This window comes from Natrix helvetica (assembly GCF_964273705.1).
Source record: "Natrix helvetica genome assembly, chromosome: 2".
Lineage (NCBI taxonomy): Eukaryota > Metazoa > Chordata > Lepidosauria > Squamata > Natricidae > Natrix > Natrix helvetica.
Genome location: NC_138552.1, coordinates 59651142 through 59674194, shown reverse-complemented (window position 1 = coordinate 59674194; position 23053 = coordinate 59651142). Strand labels below are relative to the sequence as shown.

Genomic DNA, 23053 nt, shown 5'->3' with positions numbered 1-23053 from the left:
ATGGTGAGAATTCTTTTTTATTTTAGAGAAGGGAAAACCCAAAAGACTTGGAGTTTAAAATAAAATTGAAGAGAGAAGAAAATAAGCGGCGAATTAACACTGGTTTAAAACTATCGTGTTATCTTTCCTACCTTAACTTTGTTTGTTTTCTATTGATGGACTTTTTACAAATGCCTCTTACTTTTAAACTGGACTGGTCTCTTTTTTTCCTTCTTCCTCTAGACTTTTTCCATTTTTTGTATTCGTGGATTAAAAGTTTCTTCTCTCGTAAGGCTTGGTTGGAGCATAATTTTTAAACATTATTTTTCCTCTTCCGGAACTTGGAGTTTACAGAGAGAGGCAAAAACAGATGGAAAAGAGGTAACACTGCCATCTAGTGGCTAGAGGCTTGGCAATATCTGATATTACAAAGCTATAGGGTTTGTTTACTGAAAGAGTCAGTGGAAAACGTTTTGTTTATACAGGTGTTCCTTTGAAGGAAAGAGAAAGCTTTGATTTAAAAAAACTCCACTGAATTTGTTGGAAACCTAAAAAGTCTCTGATGTTTTGGCAGTGTTTATAACCTGGAAAATGGTACAATGTGAAGAGGAAAAGGCACTAACTTTGCAAAGAATTTTCTTAGAAATTCAAAAAGTTTTAATAATCACAGAGAGAATTGAAAAGAGACTTGAAATTATAGATCAAAATACAGAAAGTACAGGACAATGATGAAGTTTGAGGACAGAGCTCAAAAAATCACAGAGACATATGAAAGTGATAAGAAAATTGTTGACACTGACAGCAAACTGAGAGTGGAGGGAAATGACAAGTGTGAAATATGGAAAGGAGAGATCAATGAACCGGAACTTTATTTCAGATGTCCGAACATAGATGAAGAAAGGAGAGAAAATTTGGCAGAAATAATGAGAGTAATCTTGGCAAAAGCACTAATGATAGCAAAAGTTAAGCTGATAAAAGGAGCAGATAGGGTGTTTTGAATCCTTATAAGACATGCAATGAACAACAAGTTCTTAAGAGAATCCACATAAGACTTATCAAGAAATCACTTTGAATACAGACTTTACAAATGGCAAGAGATTTTGGACTATTTCTGGAAGGATACAGGATGATGAAATGAAATGTCACAATAAAATTTAGTTAAATGTAGTTACCGGTAAATTTTGAGTGCTATATACAACATAATAATAGCTATAGTCAAATAAATGATTAATAATAATAACAAAACATTTATATATACTAGATTGATAATATGAAATTTTATACATACTGTAAGTGAGATTTATGGAGATGATGTTGAAAATCCTTTTTTATAAAAGATAAACAATTCTATATAGAATAGAATATAAAGATGTAATATGGATGATTTCAGGATGATGTAATGAAATGCCATAATACAAATTTACTTCAAATTTAATATGCCTTATGTTGAAAGGATGTAATAATAGCTAGGCTTAATGGATGTTTAAAAATTATAATAATTTGAATATATGGATATTAGATTGATGACACTAATAATGGGGAAAAACATGGAATTGAAAATTATTAGGGAATGTTATCAATGCTAAAATAATAGAATGACTTAGAATAGGATAAAAAACCCTTTATTATTGGATATATTGAAGTTGATATAATGAATCATTATAATATTAATGGTTATATATTTAGAATAACTTGTCTAAAATTGAGAAACAATAGTGATAATCAAACAAAGGAAGTATAATAACAATGTATACAAAGTACCCGTTACTCCCACGTAACACCTCTCCTGCGCGAGCTGCACTGGCTACCTGTGGCCTTTCGGGTGCGTTTCAAGGTATTGATCACCATCTTTAAAGCGCTCCATGGCAGAGGACCTAGTTATCTGCAGGATCGCATCCTACCACACACGTCCCTGCGACCTATCCGCTCACACAGGGAGGGGCTCCTCCTGGTGCCGTCTGCTAGGCAATGCCAGCGGGCGACACCTAGGAGTAGATCCTTCTCTGTGATGGGCCCAACCCTCTGGAATGACCTCCCCCCAGACATTCGAACTACCACCGACCTCCGTTCCTTCCGGCAAAAGTTAAAGACTCACCTATTTCAATCAGCTGGCCTGGCACTTTCTTAGTTTTACCTCCCGGGATTCATTTACTTTAATTGGGTTTGGGGTTTTAATAGGCTTTTAACGTATTATATTTATTATTCTATTACAGTCTCACAACCTCCTTCACCTACGTATTTAATTATTTAACTGTTTATGTATGTATTTTACAACGTATTTTAGTGACTGTACACCGCCCCGAGTCCTCTTCGGGAGAGGGGGCGGTCTATAAGTGTGAATAATAAATAATAAATAAAATAAAGATATCTTGATTGACAATATGTGAATTTTGATAAAGCTCAAGTGATGACTATGGAAAGGACGCAGAAAGACCTCGTAACCAATCGACACACTGTATGTAGTTGAAGAGGCTTTTATGTTATATGTGTTGTGTGTTTGTGTTTGCTTGAAAATAAAAATTTTATTTAAAAAATAATAATAATAAAGAGTACAAATTCATTAACGAAATAAAATAAAAAATAACTGTTGTGTGTCTGTGAAACTAAGAAAAAGGCAAAGGATATTGTAAGCTGATATTGTGCAGTGGAATTGAGGAATACATGCAGAGAAGTAAAGGTGCAGATTAAATCATGAATAGAGACAAATAATACATAACAGAAAATATGAAACTGTGTTGCTCAATATTGTTTCACATGCATATGAAAGTTAAGAATACATAGCTCATTATAATTGTATGTACCCTGTTGATTAATGATAATATGCCAGAGATGAGCTTTGGTGAAATTGTCCAACATTCTGAATGAATATTATTTGAGGGAAAATGATTCTGCTAAATGATAGGAACAGATTGATGGGAACAAGAAGAGAGTGAGCTGAAAAAATGATCGGGCCTTGAGAAGACCCAAGAGTAAATGAGCATGCTGTTCAGTGAGTATCTTCTTAGTAAAATGTCAGTTTGTTTCATTTATATCGTTTATATGTGAGAAACTGGTCATATTTTGATAGTGTCAAGAGAGGATATTTGGAAGTGAACATGAAATAAAAGGCAAGACAAAAGAAAGCAGAATGAAAGTAGAACAGGAGTCAAAGTTTGCAAAGACATTAGAAGATAGAGAAATTTCCTAATAGTACTAATTAAAAACATACAGAAAGAAGATGTGGAAGCTTTTCTGGTGTGAAATATATCAATGAGTGAAGTTACAGTAATGACTGTAATTACTGTGAAGTATGAAAAAAATATTTCTAGGTTGAGTGAATGATGAGGTGAAAGAGGCTATGGATGAGCAATAGTACATAAAAGAGAATGATTACTGGAATTAAATTAAGTAAAAGTTATAGTATACAGATAAATATTTGCAAAGAAACACTTAAAAATAAAAGAAACAAGAAAAAGAATGGTTTTGGTTTAAATTTGGGGAATGGATAAAGAAGACTAAATAGATAGTCTTCAGCAAAATAAACGGAATTGAAAGAAAACACAAGGGAATAGGTTAGGATTAAACTGGAGACAAAAGGTTGGGAAGGAGTATTTCACAGATTTATAAGGAAATGGTAATAATATCTTGAATATCAGAATTGAAAGAAATGCTAACAATGTTAGTGTCCAAGAAAAAAATGGATGAAAAGAAAGACATCTATGTTTGAACAAGGGTAAGTTTGTAGGTAGTATAACTTAACATGTTAATGAAGATTGCATCTGACAATTGTAAGAATGCTTTCATCGTCCTGTTTACTGAAGTATAGTTGGCAAGAATGGATTAAAAGTCTAGTGAGGAATGCATTTTAAATTTTGTTAATTTAAGTGTCTGGTAAAAATTAGTTTGGTTCAAATATTTCTAATTAAAAAGGAACAAGAATTCACAATGTCAATTGTAATACAATTGTTATTTTTTCAAATCTTAGAACTGCATTCCAAATTTAAAGAAGTTTGTAATCCAAAGGATTGATCTAAATTTCTCATGATCCTGAGAAAATGGAATCAAAGTCATTTTGCTTAGTGATAGACACTGAATAAAATCTGAAATATAGCAGTCATGGATAACAAATATTACAAATCCTTACATTTTGGCATGCTACTGTATTATCAGATTGTACTGTAATAAGTGCAAAATATCCTATTAAGACATCTTTATACATTTTATGGTCTGCTATCTGTAGTTGGGAACAGTTGGTTTTAGAGTGTCTTTATTTTATTTCTTAAGTACAGTATATGTTCTAAGTAAATAAATACAGTCTACTTGGACTGAAATATTGAAAAAAATAAAGAATCATCTCAGTAATATCTAGATATATAACATGATACAAACAAGATAACTTTGCTGGTACTGGGTGTTTCAAAATCACTCTTGCCCAAAGACAAATAGCACTATAGTCAAACATAACACTTATTCTGGCATGTGTGAATGTGAGCTATGAAAGATGAAGATGCGCTTTAAAATAGCTGTATCTCAAATTTGTGATCTTGTGTGATTTTTAGAAGGAGGGCGGGGCTGAAGAATAGAAGAATCAAGCGATGAAATTAAATTTGCAACGGTTCTGGACAGTGGCTATCCCATTTTTTTACATGCTATCTTCATGGATGGAATCGTAACAACCTTTTTAAAATGGACGGATTAAGTCTTCTTTTTCTACCCTTTTTTTTCTGTGACTCTCTGTGATTTATAGATCAAAGCTCTCCTCTTGCATTGCTGTGAATATTTTTTTTAATTCATTTAAAGACGACCTCTTTTTCTAATTTGAAATATAAAACAAATATAAAAAAAGAAATATTTTAAAAGTGCTACATGCTGGGTGGGTTTGTTGATTGGAGCTTTGTGTACTCAAGCGGAACTTTTCCCTTTCTTCACGGTTTGTTTTGACAGCTCGTTACAGAGCGATAGGAGTAAGCTAAATGTCCCTTTGAAGCGTGTTTTCAACCAGAGAAGAGGGGAAAAAACGGCTTTTGTGAATCCATGTTTTAACTTTAAAAAAAACCTTCCAAGCGAGAGCACTTTTGTTTAAGATGGCGGAGTATCAGGAAAATAGAGAGATTGTAAGTTTGCAGACAATATTTTCAGAATTAGTAAGACTAACAAATACATATGAGAGAATTGAACAAAAATTGGAATTTTTGGAACAGCTTACAGAAAAACCTGATGGAAAATTTGATGATGTTTACCAAATGCACAATGAGGGGATTAAAATTCAAAGAATTGAAGTGGAAAATGAATATAAAGTGATTAAACTTGCTGACATCCATGGTGGTTGGTTTGTTTTTGAAAATGCAAAGAATGGAATACTGAAAGAAGAAATAAATGGAGAGGAAATCTATTTCAAAGGGCAAGATATAGAAGAAGAAGAAAAAAGTAAAGAATTTATGGACTATGAAACTTTTTAAACAAAAATATGGATAACACTGCTGACAATTAAAGACAAGCAGAATAAAGAAGCAGAAAGAGGGCATCAGGATTATATGAGAGATCTTACAAGCAAGGAGTTGCTAGGACTAGTCCATACAAAGCTGATTAAGCTTAGAAGATTGATACCACAAATGGCAGAGGACATAAGAGGTTTTTGTTAAATTAGGAAAGAGAAAGAAAAAAAAACATCTATTCATGTGAACAAAATAATGAAATGTCACATTTGCATTAATTAAGAGAGCCAGTAAATGGAAAGCATATTTTCAGAAACAGCTCTATAGGGTACTGTCAGATTACAGAAGAGTTGCCAAGGTTAACTTTGTAGATGTAATACTAATATTTTTTTCTGCTAGCATCAGAGTTGTAGTTGTGATAAAGTTGAATGTATGAGCCATTTTTTTTGTATCTTGTTAAATATTCTAACCACACAATTAAATCAATATATGTAACTCTAGTAATTTTTGCTGTGAAGATGGTGATAGAAATATATTTTAAAATACTTGTTAATAAAAATAGAGTGGTGCAGTTTTAGTAACATGGTATACTTAAAAGTCTAGAGTAAACAACTTTAGGATAGATCTAAGAATCACAATTTGGAAGCAACCCTATTACAATAGCTATAATATAACATTTGACCATATGAGACTATTATGCTTTTTTTTTTAGAGACTGGCTGATTAATCTGAGTTTTCTTTCTGATCAAATTGCCATACCTTTCTAGTTTGACAGTACCAGAGGCATAATCCCCAGAATACAATATAACAGAGGCTGGAGACTGGAGAATGCAATGACATTTTTATTAGGGTTTCCAGTTGTACTAAGATGGATATCCTTGGAACACAAACAATACCTTTGCCTGTCCATGAAGATTCTCAGTCATCCAGGTAGAATTATCTGAAAGTTGAGTCATGGCAACTGCATGTATTTTTTGTTGGTTTAACATCCCATGTTTTACTGCCCATCCAAACTATTTTGCAGTCTGAACAAGTTGGTTAGGGGAATCTGACAGACAGACAGTCTGTCTGTCAGACTGGCAGACAGTTGTTAGAAGGTGCCAGCCCCTAAAATTCTTAGGGATATTGCCACACCAACTTCCGGTTTCTTCCCCAAAGGGCATGAAAATATGCTGATGAAGATTGTCAATCATCCAGGTACCACTGTCTAAAAGTTGAGTCATGGCAACTGACTTATTTTTTGTTGGTTTGTGATGTTGGGCAACAAAATGTCTCAAACCAGAAAAAAACAAGTTCAGTTGCCATGACTCAATTTTTAGATAGTGCTGCTTGGATGATTGACAATCTTCTGACAATACTCTACCAGTATATTTTTTAATATTTTGGATTCTTACAAGAATGGAAGCAATGAAATTTCAAAACTCCAGCCACTGCAGTATGCAGTAGTCTATTAATATATATGCTCATGTGTATTCTATTCAGAAACATAGGAAGTAATTTACAGCACTTTGTATATGTCTTTTAAATATTACATTTTTGCAAAGAAAATAAGTATTGTGTATGAGTTACGTTATGGAGAAAATTTAGATTTTGAAAGCTAGGAGTTGAAAGCAACTTGGTGGCACACAATCAATCAATGGGATTCTGTCATGAAAGGTTAAAGGCCTACAGTTATTTAGATAAAATTATTCCATTCCAGAGAATTACTCTATGTCTAGTTTCTGAGAAAGGTTTGTGCAATTAATCTGAGTTGCACCACATATATTTGGACTCATTGTGATTAAAATAGACTCTATCCTAAAACTTTCATATATTGATCAAAATGCTATTAATTTACCCAAGGGTGGCTAAGCTAAATCAAAATTTGGATGGCACTACTGTCCTATTGTTACAACCATTTCAAATTTACCTGACCATCCTGGGAGGCAACGACAATAACCTGTTACTGGGTGACATCCATCTGCATGACTACAATCACAGCGCTCTGAACAGTCCAGGCCATACATGCCATCCTGCCAGGAAGAAAATGAAATTATATTCAATTTATTTTAGTGCAGTTAAAATGCCAGCCTTATATTATTGACCTAATAAGAGATTCGATTTGTGAATGAAACATATTTCTTTCTTCCATCATTAATTTATTCCCAAGCTCATGAATGAGGTGTTCTACATTATTTATACTTCAAGGTGAGCGTAGGAAGACGTGGAAAAATTGCTTCAAACTGGAACATCAAAGAACAAATTCAAAATGTCAATATGATGATGGACTAAGACGTGTCCTATAAAAGGGATGGGATGACATCCTTGTGCCATAGTTAATGGATTATATGGATTAGAGCTGAGGTGGCACAGTGGTTAGAGTGCAGTACTGCAGGCTACTTCGGCTGACTGCTACCGTAGCTATAGGTCAGCAGTTCAAATCTCACTGGCTCAAGGTTGACTCAGTCTTCCATCCTTCCGAGCTAGATAAAATGAGGACCCAGATTGTTGGGGGCAATATGTTGAATCTATAAACCGCTTCGAGTGGGCTGTAAAGCACTATGAAGCAGTATATAAGTGCTATTGTTATTAACTATTATTTTTCATACTACAGTACCTCTGATGATATAGACATGTTTTATTTAAAAATACAACATATAATATTGCAATATCCAATACATTTATAAAGACATTATATTATTGCAATCTCCAAATCAAGCTTTCACTGGAGTCTGCTTTATTACCTGACAGGGGTATTCACATTTTTCTCCTTTCCAACCTGGAGCACATGTGCAGGTTCCATCCAGAATATTACATGCTCCTCCATTAAGGCACTGACATGTTAAATTGCAGCCAAGACCCCATGTCCCACTAGGACAATTTATAGAGCAGTCCACTCCATGCCAACCTGACACAGTAAAAAGAAGATGCCTCTTTTTAGTATAGAGTTCTAAGATCTTACTTCACAAGAACAACTGAGAGTTGATAAGCACCTTTTCAGGTTTTGAATAGGAAGCTGTTTTTACATATATCATTCACTTGCTAGGATTATAGGAGGATGGCTGTGTTAGTCTATGGCAGCAAAAAACCCAAAAAAGAAAACAGGAGTCAAACACCATCTTTTCCATCTAGCCATTGTTATTAAAAGACATAAGATTTCTTTGAGCTGCAATTCACTACGTAAGTTGCAACTGACTTCACAACATGTAGTTATTGATACAAAGTCTTTAGATCTACAAATGTCACCAAGCAATTTGAGGCAACAAAAAGAAAAATGCAAAAGGAAGAAAGGAAATAGATTAACTGCTATGCACAAGAAAAATATATGCCAGGATGATGCAAATACTATCAACTATATCAAGAGAGAGTTAATTGCAAAATAAGTAGCAAAAAAAATGAGGAATAAATATGATTAAAAGTCAGGGGAAAGACACTGGGATCTTGACAGACATTTTTTTTAAAAAACGTTTTGGAATGATCAAGAGGAAGGAACCTGCAGTGCAGTGAATAGAATTAAAGTGTGAAAGTTAATTCTGAGAGTGCTGGAAGTAGCAGCATGGTGTGGTTTATGATCGTCATTCTTTTAAAAGTATTTAATATTTAAAATGTTTAGTATGAATTTCATAGTACAAAAATGTAAATTAGATTACTTACCAGCTTTGCAGACACAAGAACCATCCACTGGGGAACAAAGAGCCTTATTTTTGCAGTTACATATAGATGAACAGTTTATTCCATATGTTCCAACAGGACAAGGAATAGAACAATCAGAACCCTAGAAGACATTTGACAAAAGGTAAGAAAAATGCAATGTTAAAGAAAATGATTTAATTAGATCGTAAAATAAAAAGATAACCTTATCAGTGTGATGATGTTACCTAGTTGGGTAATGAAACATCTGCATGATGATGGTATTTAGTTGAAATAGCAATAGCACTTAGACTTATATACTGCTTCATAGTGCTTTTACAGCCCTCTCTAAGCAGTTTCCAGAGTCAGCATATTGCTCCCAACAATCTGGGTCCTCATTTTACCCACCTCGGAAGGATGGAAGGTTGAGTCAACCTTGAGCCTGGTGAGATTCGATATGCCAAACTGCTGGCAGCCAGTGATCAGCAGAAGTGGCTTGCAGTACTGTACTCTAACCACTGCAGTAGTGTGGCTCTTAAATAAAGTAATAAATTTACACACCTTGAAAGGATGGAAGGATGAGTCAACCTTGAGCCGGTGAGATTTGAACTGCTGAACTGCAGCTAGCAGTCAGCTGAAGTAGCCTGAAGGACTGCACTCTAACCTCTGTGCCACCTCGGCTCTTAGGTGCAAGAAACCACCATCAAGGCTCAGAGAACATCAAGAATTCCGCAGTTATTGGAATATTAAGGAAGAACAAAAGACCAAGATGGCTCCCATCATTCTCCCCTACAGCAGTGGAATGGACAAACTTAAGATGGACCAGAACTTTGAAATAACTATACAGCTAATTCTAACTTTGGAACTGGACATCATGGAAAGCTGGGAATTTGAAGAACTACGTGAAATTATAAAAAAAAAACTATGCATAAATCATTAAAATCAAGCCTAAATAGAATTCTGAACCCAGAGAAGCAGATACCTAAAGAAGAATTCAAAGAAGAAGGGGGGCAAGATAATGAAGGATAACAGAGGGAAATAAAAGGCAGACAAAAGAGATTGAGGCTGTTAGTGGCATAAGGGAGAGGTTTTGCCCAAACAAAGAGAAATAAAAAACATCCTTTTGGTGGTGACTTGGGGAAAGTTGTGGAGAGTGGATGTGCCAAAGCAAAGAGAAGGAAGAGGGCAGGAACAGAGAAGTGGGACAAAAGACTTACTAGGAAAAAATCAGACAACCAGAAATGTTTATGTGGGAGAATATAAAACTAAGATAAGGGTTTTATTTCTAAATATGACAGTGAAATGGAGTTGCTACTTGATTGAATGTAATAATGGAAAGATAATTAAGCAAAGGTTGAAATATATGGAATATGGATAAATATGATATTGGTATTGATGTGGGGAGGTTGTGAAAAACATGACAATAAAATGGAGTTGCTAATGGTGGAATATAATAATGGAAAGATAACTAAACAAAGCCCAAAATATATGGAATGTTGATAAATATGAAACTGACAATGGGAGGTTGTAAAGCAGAGGTCTGCCATTCACTTTTATACATGATACATGGCAAATTGACTGGAAATGACAACAGAAGGACAACTAAGCATGGGTTAAAATATATGAAACATGGATATACATAGAACTTTTAAGATAATGAAATAAAGCGAGATGTTTACCGTTTGTTATTCTATACAATGGATCAAGGGAATTGAAATGAATATTGAACAGCGAGGTTTGCCTTTCATAGACAACTAAAGGTAATCTAATTCAAGACATGGAAAAATTGGAGAGGGAATATGAAATACACTTATAATGGGAAACTATTGAGATTTAAAGGCAGAATCACAAATTGGGGGCACGTAAGGATATATAATTATATAAAGATAAAGATGAGAATAGCTGGGAATTGTAACCAGATCTACATCTCGACCAAAATTAGGCTGGGGATGGTGGTGTTAAAGTACAATGACCATATATGTATACTTTTTTGTTCTATTTTTCTTTTTTTTAAAAAGAAGAGAATACATGTTTAAAATTAAATATGTATATTGAAAAGGAACTATAAATACCATCAACATAAAATGGAGCTTGCTCAGAAGCTGAAATACACCAAGCAATTGAGATGAAGAGTGGGAAGAAAAGGATAGATGTAAGAGAAGGAGAGAGGGATAGGAGAGAGGGTACGAGGGGGGAAGAGGAAGGAGGAGAGAAATGAGGAGTGGAAAGAGGAGAGAGGAGTAGGAGAGAGGAAGGGGAAGGAGAGAAGGGAAGGAGGACAGAGAGAAGAAAGGAGGTAGAGAGGGGGATGAGCGAGGGAGAAGAAAGTGAACACACAAATATAGTGTATGGAGAGCAGAAGAACCAATAACTGCTTTTTTTTCCTTTTTCTTCTGGGGAGTTGATGGTAAGATGAATTGATGTAAACATTTAATAATACGATACGATGTTGGCTGTGTAATAGTATACATGTGATTATATGTTATGAAAATGAAAAATAAAAAAAACTTTATGGGGGGAAAAAGAATTCCACAGTTCAACTCAGCTCCATATATTCCCTTTTTTGAAACAAAGTTGTCTTATCTGCATCCCTATGTATTTTGAAGCACCTCTTCTGATGGAATGTTATAATCCCAAGAGGTACTATGGAAGTTGCTTCTATCTTCAAAGGCAGACAACCAATGAAATAACAATCAGAACCATTTACCTTAAATCCTGGAGCACACATGCATTTTCCAGTCACACTGTCACAGTCAGCACCATTTCGGCAACTGCAGATTTGTTGACAAGAGTCACCAAAGAATCCTGGGGAACAGCTTTCGTTGCAAGAGAGACCAGACCAGCCAGGCTTGCAAAAGCATTCTCCAGACGTTGGGTGGCAGCTGCCAAAAACGAATGGATAGATAAAGCATTTGGAGAGAATATGATACCAAGAGCCCAATGAAGAAAAATGGACACATTATACAAAGGATTTCACACAAAGAAGTTATTTAGAAAAATGCCCTCACTTGGGCACAGGGAGTGGGTGGAATTAGAGGACCATGTGGTCTAATATTAATTTACTGCAGCATTAATACTGTGCTACTAATAATATCATCTACATATTTTATGATTTAAAACAAAATCAGTGCTGAGAAAATCTACCACTTCGATATAATTATAAATGTATTTATAATTAAGTTTTCAGATGAAATAAGACAGGTATTAGCCACATATGTACAGGTAATCCTCAATTTATGATGACAATTGAACCAAACATTTATGTTGCTAAGTGGAACAGTTAAGTGAATTTACCCCATTTTCCTGCCATAGTTGTTAAGTGAATCATTGCATTTGTTAAGTCAGTAATATGATTGTTAGGTGAATGGCTTCCACATTGACTTTGCCTGTCAGAAGGTTTCAAAAGCTGATCACATGACCCCGGGACATTGCAACCGTCATAAATATGAACCAGTTGCCAAAGATCTGAATTTTGATCATGTCACCATGGGGATGCTGCAACAATTGTAAGTGTGAAAAATGGTCATAATTCACTTTTTTCAGTGCCATTGTAACTTTCAATTGTCACTAACTGAACTATTGTAAATCAAGGACTAGTTATAGCCTATAACATCAAATGTAAACTCATTGATTCAATATTTCATTACCTTGGAACTGTAGAAATAAACAAAATAGGCTACCATGAAGATTAGGAACATACTTTTGAATTCTGATTTTTTAAAATAATAATAAAAATGAACCTCTATTGAAATATTAGATTATTATTAGATTATTATTAGATTATCTTCATGAGTCATCTTTCCTCAATACTCAGGAAAATCAGTATTTAAGTTAAATCCATGTATGTATTTCTATCCCACCTTTCTTTGAAACAACAATTATAGAACTCCCTTGTCCACGTTTTCCCCTCAAAAATCCATGAAGTAGATTAGACTGAGGAATGTGAGTAGCCTGAAGTTTCTCAGGACACTTTCAAAGTTAAGGATGGATTTCAAACAAGGTTTCCTCAGCCTGGGCCAATCCTTTATTGACTATAGCATCCAGTAGATTTCTTAAGAAAAATAGTAGCTTCAAGGAATGTATTCTTGTCAAGACTGCAAAAAACAAGATTTAATCACCCCTTTTATGCTACCTGCAACCTTGTAACTATTCCCCAGAATTTATTCATTTTCCATAAAATCTAAACCAAATTCTAATTAACAGATACATAATTTGACCTTGCATGAACCTATGAGCTTTCATCTAAATTCCAGTAGGTATTTAGTATGCAAGTTGTGTATATTTTTACTTAGAAGCTGTGCCAAATTGCTTTACAGGGGAAAGGTCAAGGGCAGTCTTACAGCCTTCAAGAATGTTGATATTTTAGCTTCCATACCTGGTGTCAGGCCATCTGTTCCTACCTGAAAACAGCAGTTTTATTCAAGGCGCAACCACACAGCTGTTATTTTGCAACAAATGGAACTATCAGCTGTGCTAAAATATATGTGCCAAGACAGTAAACACAAGGACAGTTCTGTGGTCCTCTGGCAGGAAAAGCACTTAGCTTAACTCTCACCAAAGGGAAGCCTTAATATCCAGATCAATTATATTTACAATAGGCAGCCTGTTTAAAGATGACTGATCAGTGATTGAAGTAATATTCCCTAAGGCATTTTGAAAGGGGGGAAATGTACTCAAGTCAAGACATATTAAATGAACGATGACAGAAGAGTGTCTTTTCTGTGTTTTTTTTTAATGCCTCTTTTCAATGCCCCTTACTCATTTTGCCAGTGTAATTCCTTACAGTGAGCTGTTCTTTATCCCTATTATTGAACTGCAGTCAATCTATCCCTAAGATATCACTTTTCTTATGAAAGAAACACATCTGTTCGTGTGTAAAACATATTTTCAAACAAATATATATGAAAAATCAAAAGGGCATGGTTTTCTTATTGGTCTATGTATTAAATGTTCTAGAAGAAAAGGGCAAATTGTAATTTATTACTGTTGTTATTATTTAAAATGCATTTGTCTTAACTGTCGTAGTGGCCTTGTGGCATATTAGATACACATTATGCAAACCCAATGAAGCAATCTGACTCCCAAATCTTCATCTAATCTCAGTTGGGAAATGTTGCTCTCGTTCATATTTTGTAGAGAGGTTATAGCTCTAATAATTAGTACATGTTGACAAAGTGTATTTTAGGTTCCAGTCAGAAATTTAAGCAAATTCTAACTACTAGTTGGCACAATAATACTTCACTAATAGAATAGGATTTTGCCACCCATCTCTTTTTAGTCATGTTCTAACCCAGAAGAATTCAACTGGGTCAAGGCCAGATATTTCCCAAGCACCACTTCAACATAAGAGATGATGTCACTGACCCAGGAGTAAAACCTATGTGTCACTTGGGTAAATGTTACGTTGCTCCCAGGCAGAAGAGCTTGGAAGGACTCTTCCCTGGAGCCAGCACTTAAAGGTGCTTTTAACAGGGAATTGGCTCCTAAGGAGCTTGATTCAGTCACCCTTTATCTTCTCTCTCTGAATAAAAAAGCAGACGATGCTTGGAAGTGCTTTTATGAGTGGCTCACATGGGCTTCAGAATCATGCTTTTCATTCTTAGTCATTTTTTTATTTTGGCTTTAAAAATAAGGAAAACATCTGTGTTATTTTAGATTAATGAGACGTTATATGGTAACACCTGACAGTACTTTGGAAATAAATAATAATGAATTATTGTACTTCAGGAAGCTATTTTAACTCTGGTAACCATGGGCAACATCGTAACATAAAACCAATAAAGAAACAGAAAATGTAATCATTTTAGAATACTGTTTTCTACCTCATTTTTTCTTCATGTTGTGTGTGTGAGACAGAGGGAGAGAGAGAGCAATGGAATCCACATACAATTGAACTGAGGCCAAATCTCATAAATATTTGTATACCTCTTCTCCTGGTATACGATAAATATGTGGTGCACACATACACTGATTGAGTTCAAAATTATACATCATAATCCATGATTAAATATAGGAAATTAAATTACTTGAATACTTTTGGGGTAGTTACTTTAACTGGCAGTGCTTAGGTTTCATAGAGTTTGAAGAATGATATAAATACATAACTCTTTTTAGAATAAATCTTGGGAAATTAGATTACGTGAAAATGAAAGTGAATCTATGTTTAATCAGCAATTATTGATAGAGAAATGTGAAATGCACAGACTGTCAGGGCATTAGTGTTTACATTTCTCCAGGTATAGCCACAATACATTCATGCTGATCATATTTTTGGAAGATTTTCACATCCTAGGCCTAATATTAGTGTGTTTGTTGATATGCATAAGAAAAGCCTCCTTGATTATAACAATCAGAATTTGAATATCATAACTTTAACTTTAATATATCTGCAGTATTAATTTCTGTCATTTACTCTGACATTTTTGCTGTTTGTTCTCTCACGCACATACAAACATATAAGCACATACAATTTTTCCACTTACACTAAAAGCTAAATGTTTGTAATATCAATTAAAGTTCACTTCTGTATTCTAAAATAACAATACAATGCTGCTATACTCATATTACTGCTAAATCGTTTCAATTTGTTACAGAAAGGAAGAAATGTTTAAAAAACACTTTCTAAAATAAGTGCTTCTATTTTTTTAGTTTGACTTCCCCTTCAGTGGTATAAATGAACAGCTGTGTTGAACATGAACATGAATCAACTTAATCCTTGAAATATCAGAAATGCTATATAATGTTGTGCCATACATTCTTGTCAATTTAAAATGTCTACTACAAATTTAGTTATTTTCTAAGTTAATGTCTACATTAATTGCAGGACATTTGATAAACATTCCAGCCCAGGTCCTACTAATTTAACAATGTTGTTGAAGGACAAGAATGGAAAAAGAGTGAACACGCCACTGAATAGACAAGTTAATGGAAAAGTTGCTGGCTTCCAATTCTAGTACTAAACATAACAAGCAATTAGAATTTTTAAGTATATATTTCTCATGAACAATGATGTTACAGAATGAAGGAAGCATTTCTTTAGAAGTTTCTCTGCTAAATGGACCATTAAAGATCCATCCAATCAAAACAGCTATACAACACATGTTATATGATGGCTTCATCTCAGACAGTAGCTCCTTGATTTTTCTGAACTAGACCTAGCTTCCTCTCAGTTGGAAGATAAAAGATCAAACTGCTCCATTTATTTCCAATTGTGGCCTAGTGTATCTATTTATCTAATTTCTTCCATTGTACTAATTTGATTACACATAGTCCTCAAGGTACAACCATTTGCTTAGGGACCATTTGAAGTTACAACAGCACTGAAAAAAGTAACACTTTTTGATCATTGCAGCATCCCTATGGTCATGTGATCAAAATTTAGACATTTGGTGTGACATACATATACTGTATATTATTGAATGAAAGCTCAAAAGTAGTTGTATTTTGGGTTCTGGTTTAAAACGAAGGGTTCCCCCCCCCCCCCTGCCTTTATATGTGTATTTTTTAATAAAGAGTAAAATATCAAAACTAGAAAAAGTGTTTTCTCCCTTTAGGGTTAAAAAAAGTTAAAATAAGATAGAGGATTCTCTTAATATGAATAATGAGTTAACAGAAATATATATTATTCCCCACAGCAAAGAGAAGTAGAGACGGACAAATTGATCTTTTAGCCAACGAAGAGAAAATATCTAACCTTGTTTCTATTCTGAAATTGCTTCCGAATTTTGTGCTTGCAATGGAAAAAAATAAAACTTTAGTTTTTGCTAATTAAATAGGTTTATTGTTATAGAAATGGCCTGTACATACTGTTGTGTAAAAGTAAAAAGTTGCAGTTGTAATGTTGTTAACTTCTACCATGCTGAAGGGAGTCGAAGTCGATTCCTTTTTCTTTCCTTTTCCTTCTTTACACCATATTTTCCCCTCCCCCTCCTCCTAGTTTTCTATTACTTTTTTGAATTTTTCCTTGTATTTTATATTTCGATAAACCAATAAAACATTTTTTAAAAATTCAGACATTTGGTAACAATCGTGTATTTGTTACAGTTGGAGTGTCCTGGAGTTATATGATCACCTTTTGCAACCTTCTAACGTCAGTGAAGAAGTCAGATTCACTTAGCAATCATGTTACTAGCTTAACAACTTCAGTGACTCAACAACTGTGGCAAGAAAGGGGCAAAACTCACTTAAACAAAAGTCTTGCTTAGCAATGGACGCAACTGTGTTGGGCTCAATTGTGGTCGTAGGTCAAGGACAACCTGTAATAGCTTCCAAAGCTTTGTCAGGAGAAGTAAATAAACTGTGACTTTGTTTTTATTAGTAGGTCATGAAACCTACATTCTTAATACTATATATTTTTCCTGCAAGAAACATATAGCAAAAAGCACGATTTCTTAAGCATTTATTTTTTAAAAATCCAAAGATTTTAATCCTTCTGAACAGCTTTAAGTACAATATCTGGATATCTGGAAAAATGAATCCTTCCTCAGATTCTTATATTTCCTGCTTTCTCAGTAGTGATTCATGGTGATATATTGTTCTTGCTGTGGCAATATAAGTTCACCTGCATTAGTGATTTGTCACAATGGTTGAGTGGCATTATAAGAGCATTTTTTTATAAAACCTACTGAAAAATTTGTCCAAGACTAATTGGCAAACCAAAGTTGATCCCGCACAGATATAACAGAAATATCTAAAGTACCTGTAAGTATTTGGCAAATGACAGGGACACCTTTTGTCGCATTTAAGACCATAGACTATTTCAGCACATTGTCTTGTTTCACAGTATACTCCGGTATATCCAGGCTCACAAAGACATTCTCCGCTAATATGATAGCATTTTCCACCATTCATGCATTGGCAGATCTCTGCACACTGTATTCCAAAAGTTCCAATTGGACATTCATCTTGACATCTGATAAAAAGACCAGGAAGAAAAAGATATTTGCATTCCATAAAAATATTCTAAAATATACATTTAATTCTTCTCGGGTAATAGCACTATATATATAACAGATGCAAACACAACCATGCATACAGATGCAATTTCATGCAATACAAATCCCCTTTTTAATTATGGTACTCTGGATAACAATTCACGCAAACTATGCTCTTGTGACTTAAGCAGCATCATATGTACCTCTCAATGGAAATATTACAGAGATATTACAAAAAGGAGACATGGTTAGAATGCAATATTGCAGTCTAACTCTGCTGACTGCCAGCAGTTCGATTCTGACCAGCTCAAGATTGACTCAGTCTTCCACCCTTCCGTAAAATTAAAAGCCAGATTGTCAGGGGCAATATCCTAACTCTGTAAACTGCTTAGAGAGGGCTGTAAAGAATTATGAAGCACTGTATAATTCTAAGTGCTATTGCTATTGTTTTCCTTTCAAAAAGTGTTCCTCCTGACAGGCCATTATGAAGGACACCAATAAGGTAATTCTGAACATCTCATTTCTACATAAAGTGCAGTGGATGCTATTGCTGTTGCTAATGTTGAGCTAGGCAAGAATTGAGCTACATAGAAAAATAGTCTAAATATATATTAGAACAGTTTTTTAAAATTTCATATAAAGTAGGCAGTTCCTGATTGCTCTAGTGAAGGACATTTTCCTTTGTCAATTTTCTACACTATACTTCCAAATATTTTAACAGAATTTTGCTACAATATTTAAGCAAATGCTTTTTCTACAAAGTGCCATTTGATTTATTATGTGAGGATTTATTCACTTAAGTGTCCAACTCTAAATCATACCCAGTAGGACAAACTAGATAACATAATATTTCCTGTGAAAGTTGAAAGAGGAAAAGCCCAGACATCTGCGTGCCATTAGATGTTGATCTTTATAACATAAAATACGTTATGTAGAGATAATTGAAGGTTAGGAAAAGAGGCCAGGCTTATAGCCAGCTGGCTACACATTCCTTTCAAACAGCACACATATTATACAAGATTTCAGAAAATACAAAAAGTTTTTATAATTCAATAGCTAAAACAAATTCAGTGTAAAGTTATTCTGCACAAATCACATAAACATAAGAAGTAGCAGGATAGAAAATTAATTTGCTAGCATAAAGTCCACTTAAAAACTTCTGGGACAAAATTTTCTCCTTTTCCCATCTGAAAATGATTCATGTTATCATACCAAGAAGATTAAATATAGGAAAAAATAAGACAGTAAGCCCCTAACATCTACAGGGATGAAAGAGTTGTATTGTGCCCCATAGGAACTGGGGAAAATGGCAGTGAAGTGATGATATTCAGAAAAAAGAATTGATAGAAGAAAATGTGCTTAAACTTTGTTTGCAACCATGGGACTCTTCACATGAATTATGTCCTCACATAAACCAGTCACTGATTAATGAACAATAAAATAGGAATAAATGTTTTTTAAAAATGAAATGGGGCAGTGTTTTTTTTTCATATTATAAATAGAAGTGACATGACCAAACTATTCAGAATGAGAAAAAAAGACCCCAAAAATGCAAATATTTTTAAAATATGATCAATGAAAACATAGCTAAATAAAATCACTTAGTGATACACAGTGATTGAATTCCAATTTGTTTCTTAAGTAAAATTGAACCCGCTTTTGTTTAGTTTTGACTGGAACAGTAATCAAGTTTGCATAATATTGGAAATTTATTCAACTTTCTTCTTTTCCACAATCATGATGATCGAGTGCTCTGAAGAATTGCCTTCTTACCGTTCTCCTGTATACCCTGAACTGCAATGACATTGGCCAGTAGCTAAATCACATGTCCCTCCATTGTGGCACTGACATTCTTGGGAACAATTATTTCCATAACGTCCTTCTGGGCAAGGCTGACCACAGACTGTGCCCTGTTTGAAAACAGAACTTCGCATTTATTCATAGGACTGCATTATGAGTTTGCATGAAATGTAAAAATGCCAAAAAAATAATAATTTAGTTTTCCAATACTATATACTGTATGTTTTCTCATGAGTGTTAGATTGTTCATTTGTTGGAATGTTTATGCTGTAAAAGAAAGCTAATCCAAGATTTCAATTCTACATAACGGTAATAGATTCAAACAAATCATTTCCCTTTTTTCCCTGCATTTAACTTAGAATTAAAACTCCTAGGTATCAAACTCAAGACTCGGGGGCTGGATCTGGCCCATGGGGTGCTTAGCTCTCACAGAGAGGGGCGTCTCCTGGTGCCGTCCGCCAGGCAATGCCAGCGGGCGACGCCAAGGAGTAGGGCCTTCTCTGTGATGGGCCCAACCCTCTGGAATGACCTCCCCCCCGACATTAGAACCACCACCGACTTCCGCTCCTTCCGGCAGAAACTAAAGACTCACCTGTTTCGACTGGCTGGCCTGGCATAATTTCAACACCTATCTCCTGGCATTTATATTTTACTGGTTTTTAAGGGTATTATTCTACAGTCTTAATTTTATTGGGTATTGGGATCTTAATGTCTGTTTATTTTAATTATTTATTAGCAATACAGTCCTGCACATCTTTTATCCTCCTCTTATCCATCCATGCATTTTATATTTGTATATATATATTCCCCATGTAGTAATTTTAACTGTTTTAATTGTGTTCTTTGACATGGACTGTACACCGCCCCGAGTCCCTTTTGGGAGAGGGGGCGGTCTATAAGCGCTAATAAATTGAAATTGAATTGAATTAGGTCTGGCAGGTAGGACTGGAAACAGTCAAGGACCACCCTACAGTATCTCTGCCAGCAAAAATGGAGCTGGCAGAGGGTTGCAGGAGGCTGTCGCAGCCTAAAATGGAGCTTGCTAGGGCTGCAGGCGCCCTCCTGAGCTTTGTTTTTACTGACAGAAGGTTACAGGAAGCTGTCGCAGCAGAAAATGGAACTCGGGAGGCCATTTTTGCTGGCAGAGAGCTCGAGCCACCACAGGTGCCCCCGATGCAAGTGACTTTGAGCTGGCCATGCCCACCCTGGCCCCCTGAGGTCAAACACAACTCTGATGCCACCCTCAATGAAATTGAGTTTGACACCCCTGTCCTAAAACATTCCCATGACATTTCAGAGTCAAAAGCAATGAAATTTTATAGAAATTATAGCTACCATCCGTCCAGGAGGGCAGGCACATTCTCCTGTTACATGATGACAAACTCCTCCATTCTGGCATGGGCATCTTTCTTCACACTGTGGCCCATGTTTGTCAGGTGGACAAAGATCTTCACAGCTAAAAATAAGGCAAACACACACACACATTTACAGAGAGAAAGTGTTTAATTAAAGCTTTTCTCTTAATTATAAGAGGAATGGTGAGATGTTTATGTTTCTAATAGGGTTAGGAGTGTTAATCTGTAAAACTAAGGAAAAACTATATAAATAATTTCTTTACTTAAGAAAGTATTTCTATTTGTAAAAGCCAATAGGTTTTTCTTATTTTATCAATTTAAAAACAGCAAAAATATTTCTCTACTTTATAAGAATTTCTAATCCAGGTAAAGAAGCTATAATGTTAAAAGTTTCTATGTATTTGCTAAATATCCTTTACCTATTTTTGATTAAATATTGTCTCCTGAATCCTGCTCTATTTTGTGGCAAAATACTAGGCTTGAATTAGAGATTGTACATTGTTGCTATATGTGGTGCACAATTACTAAGTCAATATTCTTATATTTCTTATATTCAAATAATGAGCTTATGCCTTGAGCAATCAAATATATTTATTACCGGTATACAAAGTTAATATAAGTTATATACAAAAGTAAATTATGGTCCTGCTTTCTCTATTCATAATTAACTATTCCTTTTTTTTAAAAAAATTCATCACTACCCCTGTTTTTGCTTTTACAGAATGTTGTATTCAGATGAGTTGCTGAAATGTTCATTCTTTGGATTGCTTTGGGAAAGATGCTGCCTTCTCTATATTCTGATATATGATCTAGACAATTTCAAAGCAACTTTTGGCACGAACAGACTGCTGATGAATTCATTGTAGCTTTATCTCACCTTTTCCCAAATCAACACCAAGCAATTTTGTCGTCAGATCTATTTACTTGTGATAGGATGATAAGAGGAAAATAATTGTGACGGCTATTGATTCTAAGGCATAATGGAGTAAGAATTTGAAATTTGCATTTTCTTACACACTGTTACCAGAGTTTTCTTTCTTGAGAGTCTTTCTCATATTTTCTGTCATAATCTATTGTTATAAAAATATCCTGAGCACATTCATTCTGTCTTTTATAAATCAGAGTCCACTGTGTTGGATGCATGAAATGGTTTCCTCCTACATCTCATCCAATGGGCTCTGGACCATGAACTATTCAGCTTCAGTATATTGGTTAGTCTTGAAGGTTCAACTAGAATCTATTTAAACTGTTTCTATCCTGCCTAAGGACAACATATTAAAAAAGGAATCAAGCATTAATACAAGCAACATAAAAATACATTATATACATTTAATATTCCTCAAAATATTAAAATATAGCTCATCTTGTCATATTTCTGTTGCTTATTTATTATCCACGAGTTGGCAATATTGAATTTGGAACCGAGAAACCATTTCAAATCCCAATAAACTATTTGCAGAGTGCAAATTATTTTTCTATCTTCACCAAAAGAGTAATCATAGCATGAGCACTATACTGCCATCTTCTTTGTAAAAGAAAAAAATGATTGTGAAATTCTCTAATATTCCACACATAGCCAATATATCAATCACATACAAAGCTCCAGTATATCCAGGGGGACATCTGCATTCTCCAGTGATATGATCACAGGTGGCTCCATGCTGACACTGGCATTTTTGGCGGCAATCATTTCCATATGTGTCTTGGTCACAGTGTTCCTCACAGCGCCATCCCTTGAATCCTGCAGTGCAGTGGCAGGCTCCAGTGATAGGATTACACAAAGCTCCATTTTTACACTGGCAGCGACTACTGCAGTGAGGTCCCCAATGGTAACTATCACATGCTGCACAGAAAACAGAAAGCAAGATTTTAGGGGTTGCCTTGTCAACATATTCTCCCTGCTATTTAATTAATTATGATACTGAGGCAAAGTGAATTGCTCAATTTTCATCTTAAAATTAAG

The 23053-nt window shown here is 34.7% G+C and overlaps 1 protein-coding gene across 1 annotated transcript in view; it reads right to left on the bottom strand.

Moving 5' to 3' along the window:
* The window catches only part of MEGF10 (multiple EGF like domains 10), a 102097-nt gene that overhangs the window by 29837 nt on the left and 49207 nt on the right, over positions 1-23053 (bottom strand). The window contains exons 6-13 of the mRNA XM_081942285.1: positions 22687-22933; positions 21071-21191; positions 19709-19845; positions 17701-17913; positions 11710-11884; positions 9027-9147; positions 8117-8280; positions 7303-7405 (exon numbers count right to left, since the gene is read on the bottom strand). Of these exons, the coding sequence (XP_081798411.1) occupies positions 7303-7405; positions 8117-8280; positions 9027-9147; positions 11710-11884; positions 17701-17913; positions 19709-19845; positions 21071-21191; positions 22687-22933 (1281 nt within the window). The remainder of the gene's footprint in view (positions 1-7302; positions 7406-8116; positions 8281-9026; positions 9148-11709; positions 11885-17700; positions 17914-19708; positions 19846-21070; positions 21192-22686; positions 22934-23053) is intronic.